The sequence below is a fragment of the Fukomys damarensis genome, unplaced genomic scaffold (genome assembly GCF_012274545.1).
Source record: "Fukomys damarensis isolate Sample0158 unplaced genomic scaffold, DMR_v1.0_HiC HiC_scaffold_23, whole genome shotgun sequence".
Classification (NCBI taxonomy): domain Eukaryota; kingdom Metazoa; phylum Chordata; class Mammalia; order Rodentia; family Bathyergidae; genus Fukomys; species Fukomys damarensis.
The window spans coordinates 14180816-14204657 of NW_022900935.1; the positions used below are offsets into that span (position 1 = coordinate 14180816).

General features: G+C 42.9%; 1 protein-coding gene across 1 annotated transcript in view; it reads left to right on the top strand.

Annotated features, from left to right (window-relative positions):
* The window catches only part of Csmd2 (CUB and Sushi multiple domains 2), a 553879-nt gene that overhangs the window by 336883 nt on the left and 193154 nt on the right, over nt 1–23842 (top strand). The window contains 2 exon segments of the mRNA XM_033767260.1: nt 6110–6436; nt 10220–10414. Coding sequence (XP_033623151.1) covers nt 6110–6436; nt 10220–10414 — 522 coding nt within the window.

Sequence of the window (23842 nt, forward strand, 5' to 3'; positions counted from 1 at the left end):
CCTTACAAATATGAACTCTTCAGACAGAAATGTTATCTCCACTGTTAATTTCCTTTTTTATCTATCAGTAAAGTTCTGTTGCTTTGTTATATAGGCTATGTTTGTGTCGTTTTATGACTGGACTTGATTTGTTAGCACTTCACATAATAGGATTGCTTTTTCCTCACTGTTTATGTGTCCATGCATGAGTAGGTGGGTCTGAATATGTATATTGTACATATCTGCTTGTCTCAGATTTTACAGCACTGGCCATGGAACAACCTACTTCCTAAACAGCGTCCAGTTTCTTCAGGATTTTTCCTTCAAACTAATCTTGATAATTCAAATTTGCCTGGGAAATTCATTTTGTCCAAATTTCTAATATATTAGTCAATGTTATACATTCTGTACTTCATAATTAAATTGTTGCCTTAATTTTATAACCTCATATATACACTTCTATGTTCTATATATATTCTCTATATATTTCTTGTGTAGACAAATCTACAATGTCTCTTTTATTTTTCTCTTTAGAAACCAGCTATATTTTTCCTGTTGGTATCTCTCCTGAATTTACTCTCCTTTCTTTTCTTACTCTTGTTCAATTATTCTCTTTATAAATTTTTGGATATAAACACTCATTTCATTTATATTTATTTATTATTTAATAACAAATGAGATCATGGATTTTCTCCTTACTGCAACTTTGGCCTAGGATTAGTATTGATGGCTCTATTTCCTCTTTGAATGCAGAATGTTATTTATTAAGAGTCTTATGAGTTTTCAGGTGGTTTTCCTTGTTCTTTCATTATTGACTCCTAGTTTATTTTGTTCTCTGAGCAAAAAATGTGGCCTGGTAATTTTTACTGTGTGGCAGAAGTTATAGAGATTTCTTTGTAGCCTCCTATAAGACCCGGTTTTGTATATTTCATGAGAGCCTGTAAGAATGCTGTGTTTCTTAGTTAAAGGCCACAGAGTTCATATAACACATGCCTTCAATATTTTTCAGATCCTCCTTTATTTTCTCTTTTAACTTCATATTAGCATATTTTTGTGTATCTGTTTCAGTGCTTTGGGACATACAGCATCAGAACTATCAAATCTTCATTTGAGAATGTGCCCATCTTCCATGTTTTAAATATCATGTTTGGCTTCTGTTACGGGTCTTTATCAGGATCAGTGATATACCCTTTGTTATGTCGGGCTACACCTGAAGGGATTAGCATTTTGACACAGCAAGGCTGGCTGTACCCATTCCAAAAGAAAAATAGTAACAGAGCTTTTCAACAATCCCCCTTTATATTCTACTCAAGACCATAGTAAATTCATATTATGCACAATAATTTTACACATCTGCTTGTTAATGAGTTTTCTACCTTTATTTTTTTTTAAATCTTAGCTATCCTAAAAAAATCTGAGCTATCCAAGGACAAAATCATGGAACACAATCTAGTAACTACTTATGAAGGGGGGAGGTACCTGATATCTCTCTTAAACTGGATGGTTGATAGTGATGAGATCAGTTACAACTCCTGTTGTTGTTACTCCTCATTTGGGACACTGAAAAGCAAGCTGATTCTATTCTCGAATAGAAAAGTTAATGTCACGTACATATATGATTTTTCAGAGCAAGAAATGTTAAACCTTTGTGGCATACCTGCCTTTCCTGCCCTCACTGGGATAGATCTGGGTTGTCTTTTGAGATGGAAGAGCTTTTTAAGGTCATAGTATCTTCTCAATCGTATTGGTTTAGCAGCCCCATCTCTTTCCAGGTACAAGAGGAAATGTTTATAAGTAGCGGTCCAATAGGCTCTTGGCTTAAAAAACAAATCACCCAAGAATCGGGGATAATATAACATAAAAGGGTCTGATGTTAATTTAAAAACTACTTTTGGTTGTTGTTGTTCACATTTGCTTCCGATAGTAGTGTTAAACTCTGGCTGCAATGTAGGTTCACCTGGAGAGCTTTTAAATGTGTGATGACTGGGCTCATCCCACCAATCAAGTAGAAATCTTTGGGATCTGAACATTGGGAAATTGTAACCTTCTTCTAATGAGAAGCCCAGGCAATCTTGGCCCATTCCTTTCCCTTTGACTATTCAGTTACTTTGTTTTAGCTGTGTGCCTTGCCTCAAGCTGAGAGTTATATTTTACTAGGATATTAACCTGCCCGAGTTTATTGTCATAAATGGTATTCTGTCTTTTCTTTTAGTATCTTACTTTACAGCTCCCCCCTTTGTGCATCCTTGTTTTGTTTTGTTTTTTTTTTCGCTTTTATTCTTTCTTTTTTCTAACTTGACTGCTTTGCTTTTTCCCCTTTTGATAATTTTGAAGATAAGCTAGTTCGTATTCTATTACTGATTATACTTAGCATCTTTAAAAACATATTGTAACCTATATTTCTCTAATTAACCACAGAAACTATAAAACAGAATTTCTTGCAAAATGAAGAAATTAACATATCTCCTAGCTCTAACTTTACTCTTTGTATCAATATAATCTGAAATATTTTACCCTTGGGTTTGGGTGGGAGAACATATAAGAATATGTTCTCTTCCAAGGAATATTTGTTACATTTGCAATTCATTTTATAACTATCTTTTTAGCAATTATTCAGATTCATTATTATATTAATTTATTTGCTTTTTGCTAATCTTTTTTTTTTAATTAACCACAACTTTCCCATACTTGAGTTTTTCATGAATATTTGTTACATTTGCAATTCATTTTATAACTATCTTTTTAGCAATTATTCAGATTCATTACTATATTAATTTATTTGCTTTTTGCTAATCTTTTTTTTTAATTAACCACAACTTTCCCATACTTGAGTTTTTCCGTTTGATTCATCTCTTGGTTGGGTAGAAAACATCTTGAAGCGGTATTTTATGAATGTAATGTGATTACTGCACTTTTTGTGGTCTTTGATATTTAATGACCCACTGGGTCATTCCCTTTTCTACTCTGAATTATTTAAAACCTTGTCTGTGTTCTGTTTAAGAGATATGCACTGAGCACCACACTCACTATTTTTCCCTAGTTTCCAGAATTGATAAGATGAGTGGACCTATTTTCACAGGCTTTAGTCAATTCTATTGCTGTCTTTTGGAGTCAGATGGGGTTGTGATGTCCCCGTGATCATGTCACCATCTTTTCTGATGGTATCAGCAATTAGATACTCATTGATTCCTTCATCACGTGTTGGTTGAGCACCTTTCACATGCTATGTACTGTGGGAGCTATTAGGAATTCAGAGGAAGATTTCTATTCTCACAGAGTATTTGTGTGTGTGTTGGGAAGAAGCTGGGCCAGGTCACAAAAAAACAAAACAAGTGAACAAGACAACCTGAGAGATGAACAGCCTTACACAGGAGTCCAAGATCCAAAATGGTGCCTCTTGAAAACAGCTGCAAAGAAAAACAATAAAGTCTTAGAGTGATGAAGTAGGGAATGAGGACTCAGATGTTATTAATTAAATTATCCTCTGTAGCAAAGTTGTTTGTTCATATGCTCACAATGCTCCTGATCACTTTCCCACTGAGACTGTAGAATTTTTTCTTTCATCCATCTTGAACTAGTTCAACAGGCCACACAACTTGCCCCTTTCTATCTTCAAGGTCATTGTCTTTAGGCATCATTTGCATCATGCTCCCAACTGGACTACCAAAAGCTGAAGAGAGTATGACTGTGGATGACCATAATTCAGTGCTGATACAATGCTTGAAATAAATACATGGATTTCTAACAGATTTAAGGATCCCTTAAGAACTGCACTGTCAGAGGCAGTGGGCAGCACAGTATTATTCTCACACTGAGCGGCAAAGTGGTGGGGTGGCTAACATCTTGTTCCCTGGAGTCAAAATGCTTAGATTTGAATTTGTCACTGTCATTCATTGGCTATGTGACCGGGGCAAGTTACTTACCTTCTCTGTGCCTCGGTATCCTCATCTTTAAATGGAGTTATCAATAGTACTTACTTGGGAGTGTTACGTGACAATTAAATTGAGGAATTGTGGGAAGTACTTAGAATGGTACTTAGTACCAATGGAATTGTGGGAGGTACTTAGAGTACTATACTTAGTAAGTCCTCAATAATATGTAATAATCAGTACTCTTAACTTTATCTTGCATTGCCTGAAAGTTTTTTTCATGCCCTTTCCCTCCTTGGCTCAAATTCTTTCTGTACTTAAAAAAATACAGGGATTAAATGAGAATGAGTAAGTCTTATGGATGAGGCTTACTTTGCTGAATTTGATAAGAAGGCTTTTAGCAGCAGGTTGGAAAAGAAATACTCAGGCAGAAAGAGAGAAAATGGATAGGGTAGGGAAAATTAGGAATAAATTAAGCCCAAGGAATCACCACTTACTTTGTTGCTTTACGTTTTTCCCTCTTTGACAAGCATGATTTTATTATTATTTTTCATTTTAGTTTCATTATAATTAGCAAGTCAAATCTTATACTCACTAAAGTATGAATATTATTAACATGAAACATAAATATAAATGCTATAAAGGGATTTAAGCGAGTACCCACATTCATTTTTTATCTTCTTTGTACTTTTGTATATTTTTTAAAACATTTAGGATGACTCTGGAACATTTTTGCAATCACAAAAATTAAATGCCATTTCATTTTGAAAAAACATATCACCCAGACATCTACTATCCTAATACGATTTTTACTTGGGGGCTCATGTCCAATCTCTATCCGTATATAAACAGGTATTTAATAGCTATCATCAAAAGTACACATATAATTTTATGATCTAATGTTTTACTTAAAATGATATTTAACGGTCTTTCCACAAGGTCAATATTTATCAGTTTAATGATTGTGCTCAGACTACGTTGCATTAAAGATTATAATTTACCTCCCTTTATTGGGCTGATGTATATCCTGCTTGCATTTTTCCCTGTAATAGAATAATGTCACTATGAGCATCTTTGTCCATGTAGCTCTTTTTCTTTTGAATTAATTCCTAGAGATTACTGACTCGGAGTATCTGTGTAGTTCTGTGGCTTTTAAAGAGAATTCATACACTCCCTTCCAAAAGGCTTTTTATCACATTTACTCTGCAACCAGCAACGGGTGCCGGTACGAGTTCCCATGAAGCCTCAACCATAGTAGGTTTTATGGGGTTTTTTTCCCCTTTATTTTTTCTAGTGACATTGACTGTTTGCCTACTAATTCTCTTTTTATCTTGTATGAATCCTCTGAGCATGTGCTTTGCTTACCTTGGGGATATTTTTATAGAATTATAAACGTTTTAGCTCAATATTGATATTTCTTTCCCTGCATCATTGTTGTTGCAATTAATTTTTGCATTCTGTTTTTTCCTTTTTAAATTTTGGTTTAGTGTTGTCTGTTTGTTTTTCCATTTACAGCAGTTTCCCTGCCTTATCCTCCTTCTAGCCTCAGTTAGTCATCAACACAAAAATGGCCTAAAAGAAATGGGCTTTCTAAAGAGCGAGTCCTTAGGGTGTAGTAGCAGAGCGATAAGAGGAAGTGGTCAGGGCACAGAGATGGGACCCTGTAGCCTCTCTCAACCAGTTTCTTCAAAAGCTTTGGTCTCTGAAAGAGGTGCTCACCTGGCACCTCCTTAGCAGAGGGTTTGTTGTGGGTTGAGATTGTCCTAATCCTCATGGCAACTTATCATTTCCCAACAAAGATATTGAAAGGAGAGAAATGGACTTGCATTATCTCTGCTGGGAGATTGCAACCACTGTGTCTCTAATCAGCTTCCTTTCCTACTACTACAAACCAAGCTGAAAAGGATTGGGGATTGTGACTCTGCATCTAAGTCTGAATGATTGTTTTTCCCAACACAAGTTACCAAGAGCGTGCAGACAGAAACTGCCTGGGGTGAGCTACTGAAAGGGAGAGGGGCCGAGAGAAAACCAGCTCCACCATGATTGCTGTCAGCCAAAGGGACCCTGCCAGCGCTATGCCCAGCATGGAGCCCAGCATGTCCCCTGCCTAGAGCTCAGAGCCCAGCCAGTCCAGCCAAACCCTGGTGCACCCTTTCTTTCTATTGCTCCGTAAGCTAAGAACGTGTTTCCCCTGCTAGCCCTTAGTGACCACGCAGGAGGTTGGGGATGCCCACTCACCCTCCACTGCTCTTCTCTTGCAGTTTCCTGCTTCTTCAACTTCACCAGCCCCTCTGGGGTCGTCCTTTCTCCCAACTATCCAGAGGACTATGGCAACCACCTGCACTGTGTCTGGCTCATCCTGGCCAGGCCCGAGAGCCGCATCCACCTGGCTTTCAATGACATTGATGTGGAGCCTCAGTTCGATTTTCTGGTCATCAAGGATGGGTCCACTGCCGAGGCTCCAGTCCTGGGCACCTTCTCGGGAAACCAGCTCCCTGCCTCCATCACAAGCAGCGGCCATGTGGCCCGTCTTGAGTTCCAGACTGACCACTCCACGGGAAAGCGGGGCTTCAACATCACTTTTACTAGTGAGTTCTCCCTCTGTCACCTGCTGACCATCCCTCTGAGTGTCCACTTGGGAGGGTGAGCAAAGGTGCTCCCATGGAGCAGTGTTGACATGGGTGGGCCAGTGCCCAGGGCCAGGCTTGGAGCACCCAGAACAACTAAGAAAAACCATGAAGCCCTGCCTGCTGGGCTCATTCTTCTTTTCTGTGATCTTACTCTCTGGGGAGCATTTATTTCCATAGGTGTGATATATGATGTAAAAGGCACGAGCCCAGAAACTCATTTTCCTCTCCCACTGCCCACCTCCAACAAAGCCCAGCTAGAACTAAGGAAGATCTAAGGAAAAGAAGGCCTCTGACATTCTTTCATTAGCTCCTGAGTCCCTCTGATGTGCTCCACCAAACCCTAGAACACTATTTCTGTTGACTTCCGGTGTTCCGCGGGGGTGGCCCATGTGTTGCTTTACCCAGATCCAATTCCCAGAGTCAAAGCACAAAGTCTTGGAGGAGGCCCAGAGATTTATTGCAGCCAGTTCTTAGGGCATTTTCTTCCAGATCCTCTTAGGGCTGTAGGCTGCAAGCTGTCACCTTCCGTTGCAGTTCTAGAAACCAACTGAACCTCAACAGAGGTTATTTGCATTTCTGCCTTGTGGTCACAGTGGGCAGGGAGGCAGGGTAGAAATAGGGAGCCTGGGAACAACGAACCTCTAAAGAAGGCAGGAAGTGGTTATCAGGTCATAGGAAATAATGGACCTGGTAAACTTGGCCAATAGTTGGCAGGCATGGTGGTGTGGGGGGGTGGGTTTGTGTCTGTTGAGAAATTAACTAGATCCTTTCCCACAGGCTATGTGGGAAATGCAGGTTCCTAATTCAAGCTCTGCTCCATACCCACAACATTTGCAGTTTAGCCCTCTGGGGTTTTTCAGTAGAATGCATCTCCTCCCAGCTCTCTTACCTAGCATTGGCATTAATCCCTTGCCTCCTTGTCCCACCCATCCCTAAGGCCCAGCTAGCCAAAAGGTTAGATGCTACACGGCAGACCTTTTGGGATCCTAGATTCCAAAGTCTCACCTAAGCTAAGATCCTGTTCTTCTCACTGCCCTTCTCTGGGTCACCAGACTTGTTGGAAACTACCTTCTCAGGATGCATCACCTCCAGGGCTTTCTGTGCTCATCATCCAGAAGCAGGAAGAATTAGAACCCAGTTCTGTCTTTTCTAGTTATCTTATTCTGACATGCACAGTCCTAGGCTTGGGGTCCTCTGTCCTCCTACCTATTTTCTCCATGAGAGCATGGAAAGGAACAGGTATATATTCCTTACCTTTCCATCCGCATTCCCCAGCACAGGCCTTGGCCTGAGGTAGAGATCAGTAAGTGCTTACTGAATGGAAAGATCCAAAAAGGATGACATGTTCTTTCCTACCCCAGCAGAAGTGGGAAGCAGGGTAAGAGGAAGCCCAGAGAAGCCCACTGACCCAGGATGTGAAGGCCAAGCATTCACTGAGATGGAAATGTGAGGCATTTGCTGTGTCCAAAGAAAATCAAATCTTAATAAGCCTGAGTTTAATAAGAAAGAAGCAGATCCAGAGCCTTTGGCAAAAAGAGGTCCTAGTTAGCCCATAGGGCAATCCTCATGTGCAGGGCAGCAAACCCACCTGAGGATCAGCACTCCCTAGCATTCCTCTCCAAGATATCTCCGCCATTGTCAGAACAACACACATGCAACATGTGGATATTCAAAAACTGGGACGAGTCAAAACCGAAATGTTAATTACCACCCAAAATTCCACACCCAGAAATGATCCTCGCCAACATTTGGTGAATGCAAGTAAAGCAAGCAGATGTTTTTCTCTACAAATAGGCAGCAGGATGGAGAGAAAGAAATCATTGTAAAAATCTGGATACCGTCCTGGGCCTCCTAAATCAGAATCTCTGAGGGGACAAGGCTCTAGACCCCACATTTTTACAGTAGAGGAAATGGAGTTGTATTAGCCTGTGAAGCAGGCATCCTTGTTTGGGAACCAGTGTAGTCTCCCCCTGAGAACATTAGTTTCCTCCGTCATCTCAGGCAGTGATCATCTGGGCTGAGCTTAATTTTACCAGGTGTCAGGTTGCTCATCTTCTCTTCTTGCTGTGCCTCACATGACCCTGTAACAAGTTCCCATTCTTAGAGCTCCTGGGAGTAAAACTAATCCTTCTTCCATTTGGAGCATCTTGGGCAAGGATGACAGTAACTGCTGTTTACTGAGCACCTACTATGTGCCAAATATTACTGCCAACCTCAGTGATACTCTTCCCTTCTCCACTGCCAGGACCTGAGGTTCAAGCAGGTACACAGAAGTAGGTGGGGCTAATGTTGACTTACTTAAGAGATTTTGCTACCAGATATTACAAGCAGCTCCATATCCTTGCCATGAATATTCATGTGCATGTACGTGTACACAGATGTGTTTGTGCACACATATGTGTTGGGGTGTAAGACTAACAGGATTTTTAATGGAAAACCCCTGGATTTCTGGGCCCCAAGCACCACTTTTCTCCTTGCCCCATATCTCTGCTGGGGCAAGTGCATGGTCATTTTCTAATGAAGAACGGTTGGGAGACAGAGTCTGGGTGAGTCTCTGCACGGGGTCATCCCCACTGTGTCCACATCAGAGGCACAGTGGCCATTTGCAGCAGAAAGGGTCAAAAGGCTGCAGCTCTCCTGCCACCAGCAGGACCCAGAAGCCTCCAGGACCACTTCCATTTCTGAGTGTGCATGTGTTTCTGTCCCTAGGGAGTTTCAGAGGCCTGTGCACATGACACACGCCATGCAAACAGGAAGCCTGGTCTCTGTGGAAAGATCATCATCCTTATCAGGGCCATGCATAAGGCCAGAGTCTAGAGGCATCTTCTGTGAAGTTTTTGGCAATCCTGGTGGAAGAAATCTGGGAATGTGCTTCTAGGGAGCCTTCTTTAGGAAACAGCATCATTCTAGGCAAAGAAGGGAAGAAGGGCATTCATCTTCAGGAGAACTTACTGTCTCTAAGTGCCACAGCAAACACTCACCTCTTCCCACGTTATCACTTTCATTGTATTTCTCTCTCAGAATGACCCTGCAGGTGAAACCTGATCCCCTGTTATAGGACAGGAAACTGAGGCTCAGGAAGATTACATAAATTGCCCAGGACCGTGTCATAATAAGAGGCAAAGCTTGACTGAATCTGTGGTGTTCTGTCTCTCTCCTCTCCCTGCTCACTGTACCATCAGTTGCCCAGGCAGAGTGAGAAGCATCCTTGACAAGAGGCAGGGAAAGAAGGGGAATGGCTTCAGGCAGGGTTAATTCCCGGGAACCTGCTTTATGAGGCTTAATGCCTACCAGTGTCACAGGAGTGAGGTCCACCTCCTCTGCAGCATACATGATCCCGTAGCTGTCTAAAGTCAGGGAAGCATGGGACGAATTTGACATTGAGGGGCAGATGTGCCCCTCAGTCACACTGAGCCTCAGTTTCCTCATCTGTAAACTAGGCTAGTGTGTACTTGACAGAGCTGTGATGTGATGTATACGAGCTAACATGAGAGCACACTTAGCTCACTACCCACTTTGCGAATATCCACTAGAACGAAGTTGGCGTTGGTGCTCAGAAGGGCAGAAGGTCAGGTTTAACAAGCATTTGCTTTGTGCCCAGTGGGGCGTAGCCATGCTGACCTGCAGTCCAAGCTTCTAGAACATCTAGCTCTCCCTCCGCGTGACATGTCTTGGGGATGTGCTGGAGATCTAGGGGTCTGCCGGCCGTCTACTCTAACTGTCCTTGACCTTCGCCCCCAGCCTTTCGACACAATGAGTGCCCGGATCCTGGTGTTCCAGTAAATGGGAAACGATTTGGTGACAGCCTTCAGCTGGGCAGCTCCATCTCCTTCCTCTGCGATGAAGGCTTCCTGGGGACACAGGGCTCAGAGACCATCACCTGCATCCTGAAGGAGGGCAGCGTGGTCTGGAACAGTGCCGTGTTGCGTTGTGAAGGTACATGCCCAAGGGCTGGGGGATCTGAGAGGCTCAGCATGGGAACTGAGAGCCATGGGTGGAAACTCCATCCTTCCTCTTCTCCCAGGACTCAGGGCCACCCATAAGCTTCATGCTGGAACAGCGGGGTCTTTAGAGGATCCGTTTGTATAGGAGTTTGAATCATGAGCAGAGATTAAACTGGACAAATGCTAGTTTGGGACTGTGAGGCATCAGACTTACTTCTTTTGGCTGGAGACTCTCAACATCACAACCACTGGGAGCTCCGCCCAGCGTTGGCAGTGCTGCGAGTTCCCTGGTCTTTCCAGCTGCCTGCCGCTCGTCCCTTCTCCACATGCCCATTTTCCCCAGTTCCCTGGATTCTCTCCCTGTCTCAGTCTTTGTGGCCCTGTTAAATGCTACCTTGGAATCCTTGCGGTCACTCTCCAAGTGACACGGAAGGAACCAGCCTGAACAAGTACAGTTCATGGCAAGTGCTGGACTTAAATGGTGATCTCTCGGTCTCACCTTGCCATTCAGAGAAGAACTTCAGTCTGTGTCAGAGGCCAGCCCTCTACTCCACCAAACTGCAGTCATTTAAAACACAGACGAAGCCTCTGATGGCAGCAATTATGCCAAATCTTTAGCAAGCACAGCACCTGGTGCACAGTTGGTGCTCAATAAATATTTGGGAATAACAGATGAGTAGTGTATCCCAAAGGCCCCTTAAGTGCCGTGATGGTGCCCAAGGAGGCAGGGGCTGTGTTTCTTTCTAAGGGGTAGAGAGCTTTGTCTCGTGTCCTATGAGAGGCCAGGATGGAGACCTAAGAGACCTCTCTGTTTATCCAGTTTCAACGCCAAATGTGAGCAGCCAGCTGGCTGCAAGTGGGAAGGCCAGGAAAGGAAAGGGGCCCGCACCTTAGAGAGTACACCGCTTTGAGCTGATGGGTGGGTGTGTGGGGAGGAGAAAACCACCCGGATACACTGCACCTGGCAAGATGGGGGGCTTCCAAGTTAGTGGGGTCTGGGCTGGAATCCTGTTTAAGTTGCCATTTCTTTGGGGGTCTCTATCTTTTCTGCTGAAAAAGAAAATAAAAACAGAGAAGATAATAAGTTGTATATGTCAAGGACCATCCCAGGCACGAAGTGTGCATGTATATGTGTTAGCTGTGTTCGCACTGGTGTGTACACTTAGGAGCTCAGGGAGCCTTCTTTGGCCTCGTATTGCCATACCCGGGCATAGTATTTGACAAAACTGGTAAATAAATCACTGGAGGAACACATGAATGAATGACCTCTTAACTTGTGGTAGGTTAGCAGCTTGACCACACTGCGTCTCGGTTTCCCCATTAGGGAAGCACCGGTGACTCTGGGGCCCTCCAGGCAGTGTTGCTACACCGGTAACATGAAAGAGCAGCAGTGCCTAGTAGCACTCAGTAAGCATTGGCTGTTAGCATTATTTTAGCTTGATTCTAGCCATGTCCTCGTGGGACCGACCAATCAGTATTCACCCCACTTTGGGGCAAATGCTCTATGCTTGGGACGGTAGGTACCTGAAATGAGGGCAGCCTGTTGGAGACCCTGACATGGCACAGGGGGAGCGGTGGTTGAACCCTGGGACTGAAACCCTGGGAATCTTCCCTTCTCCACCCTCTCTTCCTTTTGTCCAAGCCTTGGGAGGACCCTGCTTTGTGGTTAGCATCTTTGTCCTTTCCGTTTTATTTTTCTAGTTTTGTTTTTTATTAAGTATCCCCACCTTGTGGACAATTAAATGCAGAAACTAATGGTCTTTTAGAAAATCTTTTAATATATGCTAAGAGCCACTTAGCTTTTGAGAGGCTATAATAGGACATGGGAGAAAATGGTTTCTCCTAAATTTAGAAAGGAGGAGGATCTTCAGGCAGATGGAAAGCAGTGGTAAAGGGGTGGGCAAACGTTTCCTTAAAGGGGCACCAGGGAAAGTACATCATCACGTGACAGCAGCCTTTGGCCACGTGAGTGACTGGGCTGGGTTTGGTCCAGGAGCAGTAGTTTGATAACCATAGATCTAGAGGTCAAAGGATATGGGAGCAGGGTTCATGTGTTTAAAATAAAAAATGTCCTGAGACAGACTTCCAAGGAGTGAAGGCCTCTCCCTAGGAGCGCCTGGTTATCCTCACCTTCATCTCTTCCTTGTCTTCCCTTTAAGGGAGAACCAAATAAGCACACCCCGCTACCTAAGTGTTTTGTATGTCACCTCTTCCTAGGAAAAAGGTGTAGTTATCCCTCTGGGGCCTAGGGGTTGAAATCACTTGCTCAGCATCCCCCCAACTTGAAAGTGATGGAGCCACAATTCACACCTGGGCTCCTGGCTCTCTTGTCACTGCATTCTTGCTTTGTATAACTAGAGAGAATATGATATCAAACCTGTTTGTGAAAAACTTAAAAGCACCTGCATGTAGAACAGAAGGTGAGCTTTCTGCTTTCCACGTCCCTATAGAAAATTAAAACAGAAGGAAGCATATTGTCTATCGCAAAAGACAAAGAAGACAGGACCCCACATAACAGCTCCAGAAGTTGGCAGCATAAAGCCAAGTGACAGCAGTGAGACAAACGTATCAGTTAGGAAAATAAAGGTAATTAAACTCCTTGTTAAAAGACAGACTTTCAGACTGAGTTTAGAAAAGAATATCCTGCTTATAAGAGATGCACAAGAAAAAGGAGACAAATGGCCGGCAGTGAGTGTATTTTCCATGTTCTCAGTGCTCAAGGGAATACTTGTGGTTGTAAAAGTTTTAAACAATGCACAAGTATGATAAAGTTCAAAGTTAAAATACACACGCAAACATTTCCAGCCCCGCTCCTCAGAGGAAAGTGGTGTAAGAGCGTAGTGTTTAAGAAACTCGGCATACATCACATGTGTTACTTTTATAATCAGAAGAAGGAAGAAAAGGAAAAAAGATCGCCCCTCCTCACTCTCATAAGAAAACTAAATGATGGTTGCAGCTCATGTAGGTGTCTGAGGAAGAATTGTAAGGTGCTGATTGTGTTTCTCACATTATCTCACTGAATCTTCTTGTCACTCTTACGCGAAAGATATTATTATGCTTTGTACAGGAGAAATCTGAGAGCTAGCAAGGCGAGTTGACTGCCCCAAGTCACCCATTCAGGAAGTGCTTATTTTGTACCACACACTAGGCCAAGTGCTTGCCCTACATTGTCCTCTTGAGTCCTCATGATATCCTTATAACATACGTTAGTCTTGTTATCTCTTCCCAGAGATGGAAACTTCGGCTACTTCCTCTCGTTTATACTGACAGCCTGTTTCCCCTTCAGAAGCAGTGGTCAGCGCGGGCATTCCCATGCCCCTCTAGTAGCTAGAAACAAAAGCTCTGGGGGCAGACACCCAGGTTTAAGTTCTGGCTCATCCTCTTCCCAGCTGTGGTTCCTCAGTCAGGAACTAACCTCTTTGGCTCCGCACAGTGTTTCCTCAGCTATGAACAGGGGCTGATGCTGCACTCATCTTATAAGCTGTGGCGAACACACAGGTGCCAACCAAGTACATACAAAGTCCAGTGCCTAGCACACTGGGAGGACTCTGTTTCTTGCATTAGTCTCTTATGTTGCCACTTCTAATTCCCCTTTTCCTCACACAACTTTAGTATCAGGGTTTGGGAGAAGGTGGCTCATTCCACACAGGGGATGCTAATGCCTCATGGGAAGCCAGTATATTGGTCAGCTGGGGCTGCCATAACAGAGCTCCACAGACTGGGAGGCTTAACAGCCAACATTTATTCTCTCACAGTTCGGGAGGCTGGAAGTCCAAGGTGAAAGGGCTGGCAGGGTCGACTTCTCTCCTTGACTTGCAGATACCGTCTCCTCTCCTGGTCCTCCTGTGGCCTTTACTCTGAGCACATGCATGCCAGTATCTCTTCCTCTTCTAATAAAGACTCTGGTTCTATGTGTTTAGGGCTCCATCCTTACGTCCTCATTTACTTCTATCTATATCTTTCTACACTGTCCCCAAATACAGCCACAATTGGGGTTAGAGCTTCAGCCTGTGGATTTGGGGAGTACACATTTCAATCCATAGCACTCGGTGTCACTGTCTTAGTTACTTTCTCATTGCTGGGACAAAATACCCAACACCCACAATTTAGAGGAGGAGAGATTTATCTGGGCTCACAAATTGTAGAGCTTTCAGTCCACAATTGTCTGGTTCCAAGGCAGGGGAGTATGGCAAAGGGACATGGCAAAGGAGAATCAGCTCACAGCATGCCTGGCAGGAAGCAGCATGCAATCAAGGGTGGAGACTTCTTCCCCCCAGGCTTTACCTCCCAACATCACACCCAGCTCTAAACCCATCAGTGGACTAACCCAGTATCACACACCCTTAATCCAGTCACCTCCCAAGAGCACTACCTATGAGCATATTAGGCTCTGGGGGGTACATCTAGATATACATTATGACAGTCTTTCTACCTTTTAACCATTCCTCCTTTCAACCAATATTTATTGAGGAACTACTATGTGCCAGGTACTGGCTTAGGCACAGGGTCTTGTATCTTTTCTCCCCCTACCATGTACTTCCCTTTTTTGCCCTAGTATTTTTTGAATGAAAAACTTCAAACTTAGCCCCAAACAAAAAGAATAATCTAACTCTGCTTCAACTATAAATAAACCCATGGCCTCTATTGCTTCATTTATGTCCCTTCCTATTCCTCATCAACATCACTTTTCTCATCGTCTTCCTCCTGCCTCTCCTTCTCCCTTAGCATCACCACTCTACTTGCTCTGGGATAAATTTCAGGCACAGTGTTGCATTTATAACATTCTAGAATGTACCTCTAATAATAAAAAGAGCTATTTAAAATATAACTACAATGTTTCTTTAATGTTTAATAATTACTTAATACAATCAAATTTCCATGTTAGGTTAATGCTTTCTTTTGTAGTTTATTTTTGCAAGTTGGAACCTTGGTTAGTTTCATACATTACAATGGGCTGATATGGTTCATCTTTTTAAATCTATAGGTCTCCACCCCTAGCCCTTCTGTTTTCTTTGCCTTTTTCTTTTTTCTTTCTTTCTTTTTAATGAGTCAGGTCATTCATTCTGAGAATTCTTCTGTAGTCTGAACTTTCCGCATTGCTTTCTCTGAGAAGTTGTTTCACATGATCTCCTCTCTCTTTTATTTTCTGTAACTGGCAGAAAGATCTAGAAACTTAATCAGTTTCAAGTTACAGTTTTTGGCTGGAACATTTTATAAGCAGGGCTGTGTGTCTCTATCAGAGACCTATAATGACTGATTGCATCTCTTTGGGGGACATTAGGAGCAATTGATCATACCTTAGAGATTGCACAATGGTAGCATTTTATCATTTCTACTTTTATAAACTGGGATACTTAAAGAAAACTTGTCCTTATCAACTATCTGTTTACTTTAAGGTATAGTCCATAGGGAAAGACATGAGAAACACTTAATTATTTTCCCTTACATGTATTTAAAGCCATTGTAGTTATTATTCTGATGTTCAAATTGTCCCATTAGCTAGCAAGATCCTTTTGAAGATGGACCAAACTCATCTTGTACATTTTCTGCCTCTTAATTAGCATCAGTGGATTCTCCAGGAAGCCCTAACTTCTTTTAGTGGAAATTGATGTTTAGAATCTAGACACTGATGATGCTTATTACTGTTGAGTTGATCTTTGTTTCTAAGCCTTTTTAATGAACACAACTAGGAAATGACTTTTTAAAAAATACGCCTTGCAGTTCATTTAAAAGCAAGAACATTTTTTACTTTTACTTTTATGTTCTTGATATCATATCTGCGTATCCTTTCATTCTTGATAAATATCCAACCTCCCAATAGGATCATTATAACTTCCCATATCATAATATATACCAAAAAAAAACCCTCAGAATAAATTTATCAGTACTACTGACAGCAATATGATTACAAAAATAATCTCATTCATCATCATCATCATCATCTTCTTCTTCTTCAGTTATTTTGGACCTTATATGCTACTAGGGATATGTTATCAAATTACTGTGTTTGAAGATCTTTGTACCCAGTTCCTGCACGTGTGATTATGTTACCAACTTATACAATATTGTATTCATATTGAGTTTTAGGAATCATATTGAGTTTAATCTTTCTTTTTAATTATGTAAAATACCTACATAGCTCCAAATTTAATCTATAAAACAAAGTATATTCTGGGTAAGTGTAGTTTCCAATCCTATCCTTTCTACCCTATTTCCCTATTTCCATGAGTAATACTGTTAGTTTTTGGTTTATCTTTTTCTTGGTTGTTAATCTGAGTGAATATGTTAATATTAATTTAACTTTTTAATATTCTTTCTTAGATAAATGGAATCATACTTTACCTACTCTTTTGTACCTTACTTGTATTCGTTTAATGTATTCTGGGATCACTCCATGGCATTATTTGGTGTGTTCTTTGTTTTTGTTTTATAGGTACACAAACAGTACATTTTATTGTTTACTCTAGTTTATTCAGTCAGATCCTTATTGTTGAATGACTTTTGCCATTTTTTTGCTGTTTGCTATTAAAAATAGTGCTGTCCTGCATAGCCTTGTACAAATATATAGATGTTTTTCACATTTTGCCAGTACATCTTTGGGATAGAGTTCTAGAAATAAAATTGTTATATTGGAGAGTAAATACATATGAATTTTTCCATGTTTCTGACGTCTCCAACTTCCTGGGATCTCCACACTTTTAACCTCACCATCATAGCTGTAAGCACCATCCTCTTAGGGGCACCCTGCTGGCCTCCCAGGCCTTCTTCTGAAATTTGAATGGAAGTTCCCTGACCTCACAACTCTTTCCTTCTGCATGTTGTAAAACTAGCACCATATAGATGATGCCTTGGTCTGCTGCCAGTTCAAGTAATAGCCAGGCTCCCTTGTACCATAGCTGCAAAGGCCTCTGCATGCCTGGATGGCTGAGCACTGTGAACAGAATCCTGGGAATCAATGCCCTAGGTAGCCTTTCTGGAGCAATGTGCCCAGGAGCTCTCTTCTCAAATAAAAGGTTTATAACTTTGCACCCTTGAGCCTGTGATGGGTGGAGTCTTGCAGAATCCTGAAATACCCTCAAGGAATCTTTCTTACTATTCTGATGCAAATTAATTAGCTTCTTTTTATACTTATCTTTTCAACAACCAAGCTCTCATTCAAAACTGAATAGGCCCAATTTTCCATTCCCAACTTTATAAGAGTTTCCTTTCTGGTCACCAGCAAAAAATTTCAAATTAGTCAGTTCTGCTTTTTGGTTCTACTTCTCATGGTAGATATGACTAAAAGTTGCCGACAGTACCTATCCCACAGCCTAAATATTGGGCTGCCTTAAAATTTCCTTCTCCTAATTACTTAATCCACCATCCTTAATTTTAGTCTCTTCCAAAGTCCTTTATGTGAGAGCATAACATACATGATCTTGAGTCCAACAGTTAATGGAGTCCTTTCTCTTCCTGAGCCTTGGAGTCTTCCTCCTGAGCCTGATCTTTGCCAGCATTTTTATCAGCATCCTGGTTTTTTGAGCTCTGAGAAGAATGTCCCATTGGCTCTGCTTACAGAATTCTAGAGTTTCTACAGCCAGCATCTCCAAACATTTCTCAACTCCTCTCACAAACCAGTTCCAAAGGCTTCTAAATTTCACGATCAGGTATATTCACTGCAGCAATCGCACTCTCAATACCAAAATCTGTCTTAGTCACTTTGCTCTTCACTGGGACAGACTAACTGACACCTACAACTTGAAAGAGAAGAGGTTTCTTTTGGCATATAGTTTCAGAATTTTCTGTCCATGTTCAGCAGGCTCAAATACAAGAACTGGCAAAGTGGAAGTGCCTGGGCTGCTCATATCTTGATAGCCAGGAAGCAGAGTGAAAGGAGGAACCAGGGAGGGGATATACCCTCCCTGTCATGCCCCCACTGATCTGCATCCTCTGACCAGACCCTATCTCCTAATAGCAGTTCAGCTCATCACCTTTCAAAAGCCTTGCTTATGAGTAGATGAGGCCTTTGGGAGACATTCTCAATCTAAACCATAACAAGAAGTATACAAAATTTCCCTCTCTGGAGATTTCAAATAGGGTTTTATTGATATGTATGGACTGAATGGAGAGTAACACCGCAGCAAGTAGTAACTATGTAGTCTATAGCTTCCTAGAAATTAAATGAGAAGATCCAGCAACCAGAGCGGCAAGCCTGTGCTGAACTGGAACCAAGAAAAAAATCCCTACTCTCTGCTGAGACATGCTACTTGCATGAAAACATGAGGATACAGTGACAGGCATGCATGCCCCTCCTCACCTACAAGGTCTAACAGGTCCATTAAAGAAGGAGGGGGGTGTGTTAGAGGATGCGAGAAGATGATAGATATGTTTTGAAAACCTGGCTGTTCCAGAAGTGACAATATGCATATGTAATTTATTCTCCCAATGTGTGATATAGGTGCTAAGTAATTACTTAGTTTCTCTAAGTCTTCAATTCACAAAAAATGGGGGTAGTAATCCTCTTCTATAAAATGAAGATAATAATATATGTGCTAACAGACAATTGTCACAAGGATAATCCACATTTGGTCCTGACATGTATTAAACTCTCAATACACTTGAGCTCGTTATATTTTGCACCATGGGGGGATTTAGATACAGAGGTCTTGAGGTTAATCTCAGCTCTAACTTCATTAGCTTTGATGTCCTTAATCTAGTGTCTTAATCTACTCGTCCTTGATTTTCTCCTCTTAAAAATGGAGCTAATAACTTCATAAATGTGTACATTTAGATGAGATATATGCATAAAGCAACTAGAAGAGTAAGTCTTCAGCGTGAATTGACTACATCGACTACAATTATTGTATTATCTTCTTTGTGTTAAAATTCCTATTATAACTTTATATTAAGAATGTTTAGGGCTGGGGATTTAGCTCAGTGATGCGGCACCTGCCTCACAAGCATAAGGTCCTGAGTTTGATCCCCAGTACAAAAAAAAAAAAATGCTTAACAGCTATTAAAAGAAACCAGCGCCTATCAAAGATCACTCCACACACTGACAGAGCTCATGTGAGAGATTTATTGTAGAGCCGCTGCGACACAGTGGCCTACTCAGAGAAGAAGGAAGAAGAAGAAGAGAGAGAGAGCTGGGTTGAAGGGGCTTGGTTATATAGCAGGTGGCTGGTGTAAGCGGGTTGGGGAGTGGCATCAGCTGCATGGGCAGCCACTCAGGGGTCCTTATTTGTGATCCATTCCTTATATGGACAAGCCTTGCTCATGCATTGGTTTCACTTACAGATGATGATGCATGATGTAGTAAATGGAAACTTAAGGTATAAAATGGCTGTTGCTAACCAAAATGGTGACAGCCATATCAAAGCAGTTATCTTATATTCCTCCCTTTTTTTGTTTGTTATGGCCTCGGGAAGAGGGGCGATGAATCTCTCTTCTGTAGCTACTTCCTGCTGAAAGGGGGCAGATGTGAGATGATGAGAGGCCGAGGGGAGGGATACATATACATTTTTATTTTAATATATTTATTTTTATCTATTTATTTATATATATAAATATTGGGACTCTTGTGGTCTTGGACCCTTGCAGTGTTTCTGCCTATTGATTGTCTGTTGCTATCTCCACTCCATGTAAATGTAGAGTTGCCAGAGGGCCAACCTTTTTGGGACCTTTAAAAGAACAGTGACAGCAAGGTCAGTCTCTCCCCAGGATAAAGCCAGTGGAGATCCTGCTGTAGCTGGGAAAAGAAATGCAGAAATCATGAACGCATCCAAGCCTGGGTCATGTATCATCTGTCGGTTGTTGTTTATCTGGAGGATGAGTTGGAAAACCAGTCGGGGCCTGTAAAATAAGTTGGTTGACAGTTTGGTTGGAAATCTTTTGTATACGGTTTTGGAGAAAGCGGAGTAGGCAGGAAGCTATTGTAGCAATTATAAGAATGCATATAAGGGGATCCAGTAAGGGTAGGACCCAGGGTAGGAGACTGTGGAAAATGGAATAGGACTGATCTTTTTGAAACTCTTCTTATCTTCTCTTAATTCTGTCTCGGAGGCCTTTAACCTTAGAGGTGGCTATGACTAACTGGTTAACAAAATAACAACAGTTTTCTCCTAGCATATGGCAAATACCCCCTTGAGCAGCTGTGAGAACGTCTAGGTAAACTACTTTGGGTTGAGACAATTGAACCTTAGATGGTGAAACCCTATAACCTTTTTGGGACAGAAAGTTAAGAAGGGTACAGGTATCTTCTTGTGAAGCCTTTAGAGAGGGACTGCAGAGGAGAAGGTCATAACATATTGGAGAAGAAAGAAGGATTTGAAGGTTAAGGAGGTCAGGTCTTTTGCCAGGGTCTGGCCAAACAGATGGGGGCTGTCCCGGAAGCCCCGAGGGATGACTGTCTAGGTAAGTTGGGTAGAGGTTTGCGTATGAGGGTCTGTCCACGTGAAAGCAAGGAGATCTGGTGAGTCAGGGTGTAGTGGAATGGAAAAAAAGGCATCTTTGAGGTCTAGTACCAAGAAGTGAGTAGCATGTGAGGGGATGGAAGAGAGGAGTGTATATAGATCAGGAACAACAGGCTGTATGGGGAAAATCACCGAGTTGATGAGTGTAAGTTCTTAGAGCAGTCTGTATGACCCATTAGGCTTTTTGTCAGCAAGGATGGGAGTGTTGTAAGGTGAATTTGTGGGTCAGAGAAAGCCCTTGTGGAGGAGCTCTTGAACTACAGGTAGAAGGCCCAAGAGGCTGGTGCAAGAAAGCGGGTATTGGCCTTGTGTAGGGAAGGCGGTGGGATCTTTGAGGCTAATCTTGACATGAGGGCAAGAAGCTAAAGAAGGAGTTTTGGTATCCCACACCTCTGGATCTACCAAATCAGGGGAAATCAGCCAAGGCAAATTATTGGGTAGTTTATTTTCTTGGGAGGGTTGAAGGGCCATGAGAAGAGTGAGTGCAGGAGACTCCTGTTTTGGTCCAGGATTGGCCGAGAAGGTAATGGTAGTTCCCAATTTTACTAGAAAGTCACAGCCTAGTAAGGGGAATGGACAGGACAGAACGACAAGGAAGGAGTGAAGGAATGAGAAATTATCTAACATACAATGTAAGATTGGTGTCTGAAGTGGGCGGTATGGTGTGCCCTCTACCCCGACAATAGAGGTCTGAGATGGAGAGGTAGGACCATGAAATTCCCAGAGGACCGAAAAGGTCATGCCAGTGTCTAATAAAAAGGCAATCATCTTACCTGCCACCGTAATAGTTACCTTGGGATCTCCCATTGTGATGGTCGTTGGGAACGGGGAGCCAGGGCCACATCAATCATCCATTGCCAGTCCCAGAAGATATGTATGGGGGCCATCTGGTCTGGATGGCCAGGGGACAGTCAATGGCTCAGTGACCATCCCACTTACACTTGGGCAGGGGCCGGGAGGTGGTCGAGGATTTGGGCAGGCTCTTGCCCAGTGGCCTTCTTGTTTGCACTTAAAGCATGGACCTCGAGGCATTGATGTCTTTCTGAGCCCTCAGGTACCAGACGGCCTGGCTAGGTTAGGACTGATGGCCTGTGCAAGCATTTGATATTTTGGTTTGCGGGCACGGTCATCACGGCCATTATATACTTTAAATGCCATGGCCAGGACCTCAGCCTGAGGTGTTAAAGGTCCCCTCTCTAAGCGTTTAAGCTTAGCCTTTATGTCAGGGTAGCTCTGTGAAAAGAAGTATGTCATGAGGAGTTGTCTTCCATCGGGAGTCTCCGGATATAGATTGGTGAATTGAAGTAAAGCCTCGGTGAGGCGCTGAAGAAATGCCAAGGGGTTTTCCAGTTTGTCCTGGTTAACCTCCTGGAGTTTTTTGTAATTGACTGCCTCAGAGCTGATCAGCAAAGACAAGTGAGGAGACATGTGACAAATTGATCTGTGGATGTGATCCCTCCAGCTGAATTATAATCCCAATTTGGTTCCATATCAGGAACAGCCTCAGTGCCAATTGGGTGTTTAGGTGTGGTCTGATGGACCTCGTCACCGTATATCCTGGCCTGTTCCCAAACTCTCCTGCGCTCCTCAGGGGTGAGGGTGTTGGAAAGAATCATGAAACTAGCATGCCAGGTTAGGCTGTAGGACTGGGTGATATATTGGAACTCGCAGGTAAAAGAAGCGGAGTTGGCGGTAAAAGAGCCTAATCTTTTTTCAACTTGGGAGAGGTCAAAGAAAAAGGAACATGAACCTTGACCACACCCTCAGCCCCTACTATCTCACGAAGCGGGGGTCAACTACGTGGCCGGGAGTGGGAGGAGATCTTGGGTTGAGAGTGTGTTGGGTCCTAGAGCGGATAACAAGCCCTGAAGGGCCTGGATGATCAGGGCCTGAAGGCCCTTGGATTGGAGGTTGGGGTGGAGGTGGGGGAGGTTTCTGAAAGCGGTGGGGAGGAGGCTCATCTGCTGGATCTTTGGGGGCAGAGGGTGTACTCAGGGTTTTAGTAGCAAGTATAACATGACAAGGCTGATAAGAAGAACAGAGGGAAGGTTTAGTTCTGAAGTAGGAAAAACCCTGAACATAGGGAATCTCACTCCATTTGTCCATGCACTTACAGAAGTTGTAAAGATCCCAGATGAGTGAGGGATTGAAAAAGCCACTAGGTGGCCACTTATTTTGCTCATCTAATAAATATTGAGGCCAAATTTGAGTAGAAAGCCTAATAAGGCATTTAGGTTTTAGGTCAGGCGTGAGGCCCAGGGTGGTGAGATTTTTGAGTAAACAGCCCAAGGGGGAGTCTGTAGGAATGGCTTGTCCCGATCCCATGGAGGAGAGAGAAAGTTTCTGTCAGATATGGAGGCATCCCTGGGTAAAAGACAGAAGACTGCGAGATTAGTAGTGACACTCAAGAAGATCTTCACCACTCTGGAATGGAGTGCTAGGGCCAATGAGCCATAGGAGACGTGGGACCTGACGTCAGGTATTTTGAGTGAGAGGCCGAAAATGCAACAAGTCTCATAGAGAGAGGGAAGTCTCCGCCACAGGAATCGAAACCCAGACCAAGCTCGTGAAAAAAGGCTGGTTACTCACCTATCATTGAGGCTGGTGGTGGGCGCATAGAGGCATCTGGGTGAACGGACACGAGTTGTCAGGCGGGAGGATTGGGGCGCCAAGCCTCAGGATTGCTAGACCCTCAACGTTCAAGCCGGGAGCCAAGTAGCAGCCCATCCGAGTCACGGCACCAGTGAAAGAAACCAGCGCCTGCCAGAGATCACTCCACACACCGACAGAGCTCGTATGAGAGATTTATTTTAGAGCCGCTGTGGCACAGTGGCCTACTCAGAGAAGCAGGAAGAAGAAGAAGAGAGAGAGAGCTAGGTTGAAGGGGCTTGGTTATAGAGCGGGTAGCTGGTGTAAGCGGGTCGGGCAGTGGCATCAGCTGCATGGGCAGCCACTCAGGGGTCCTTATT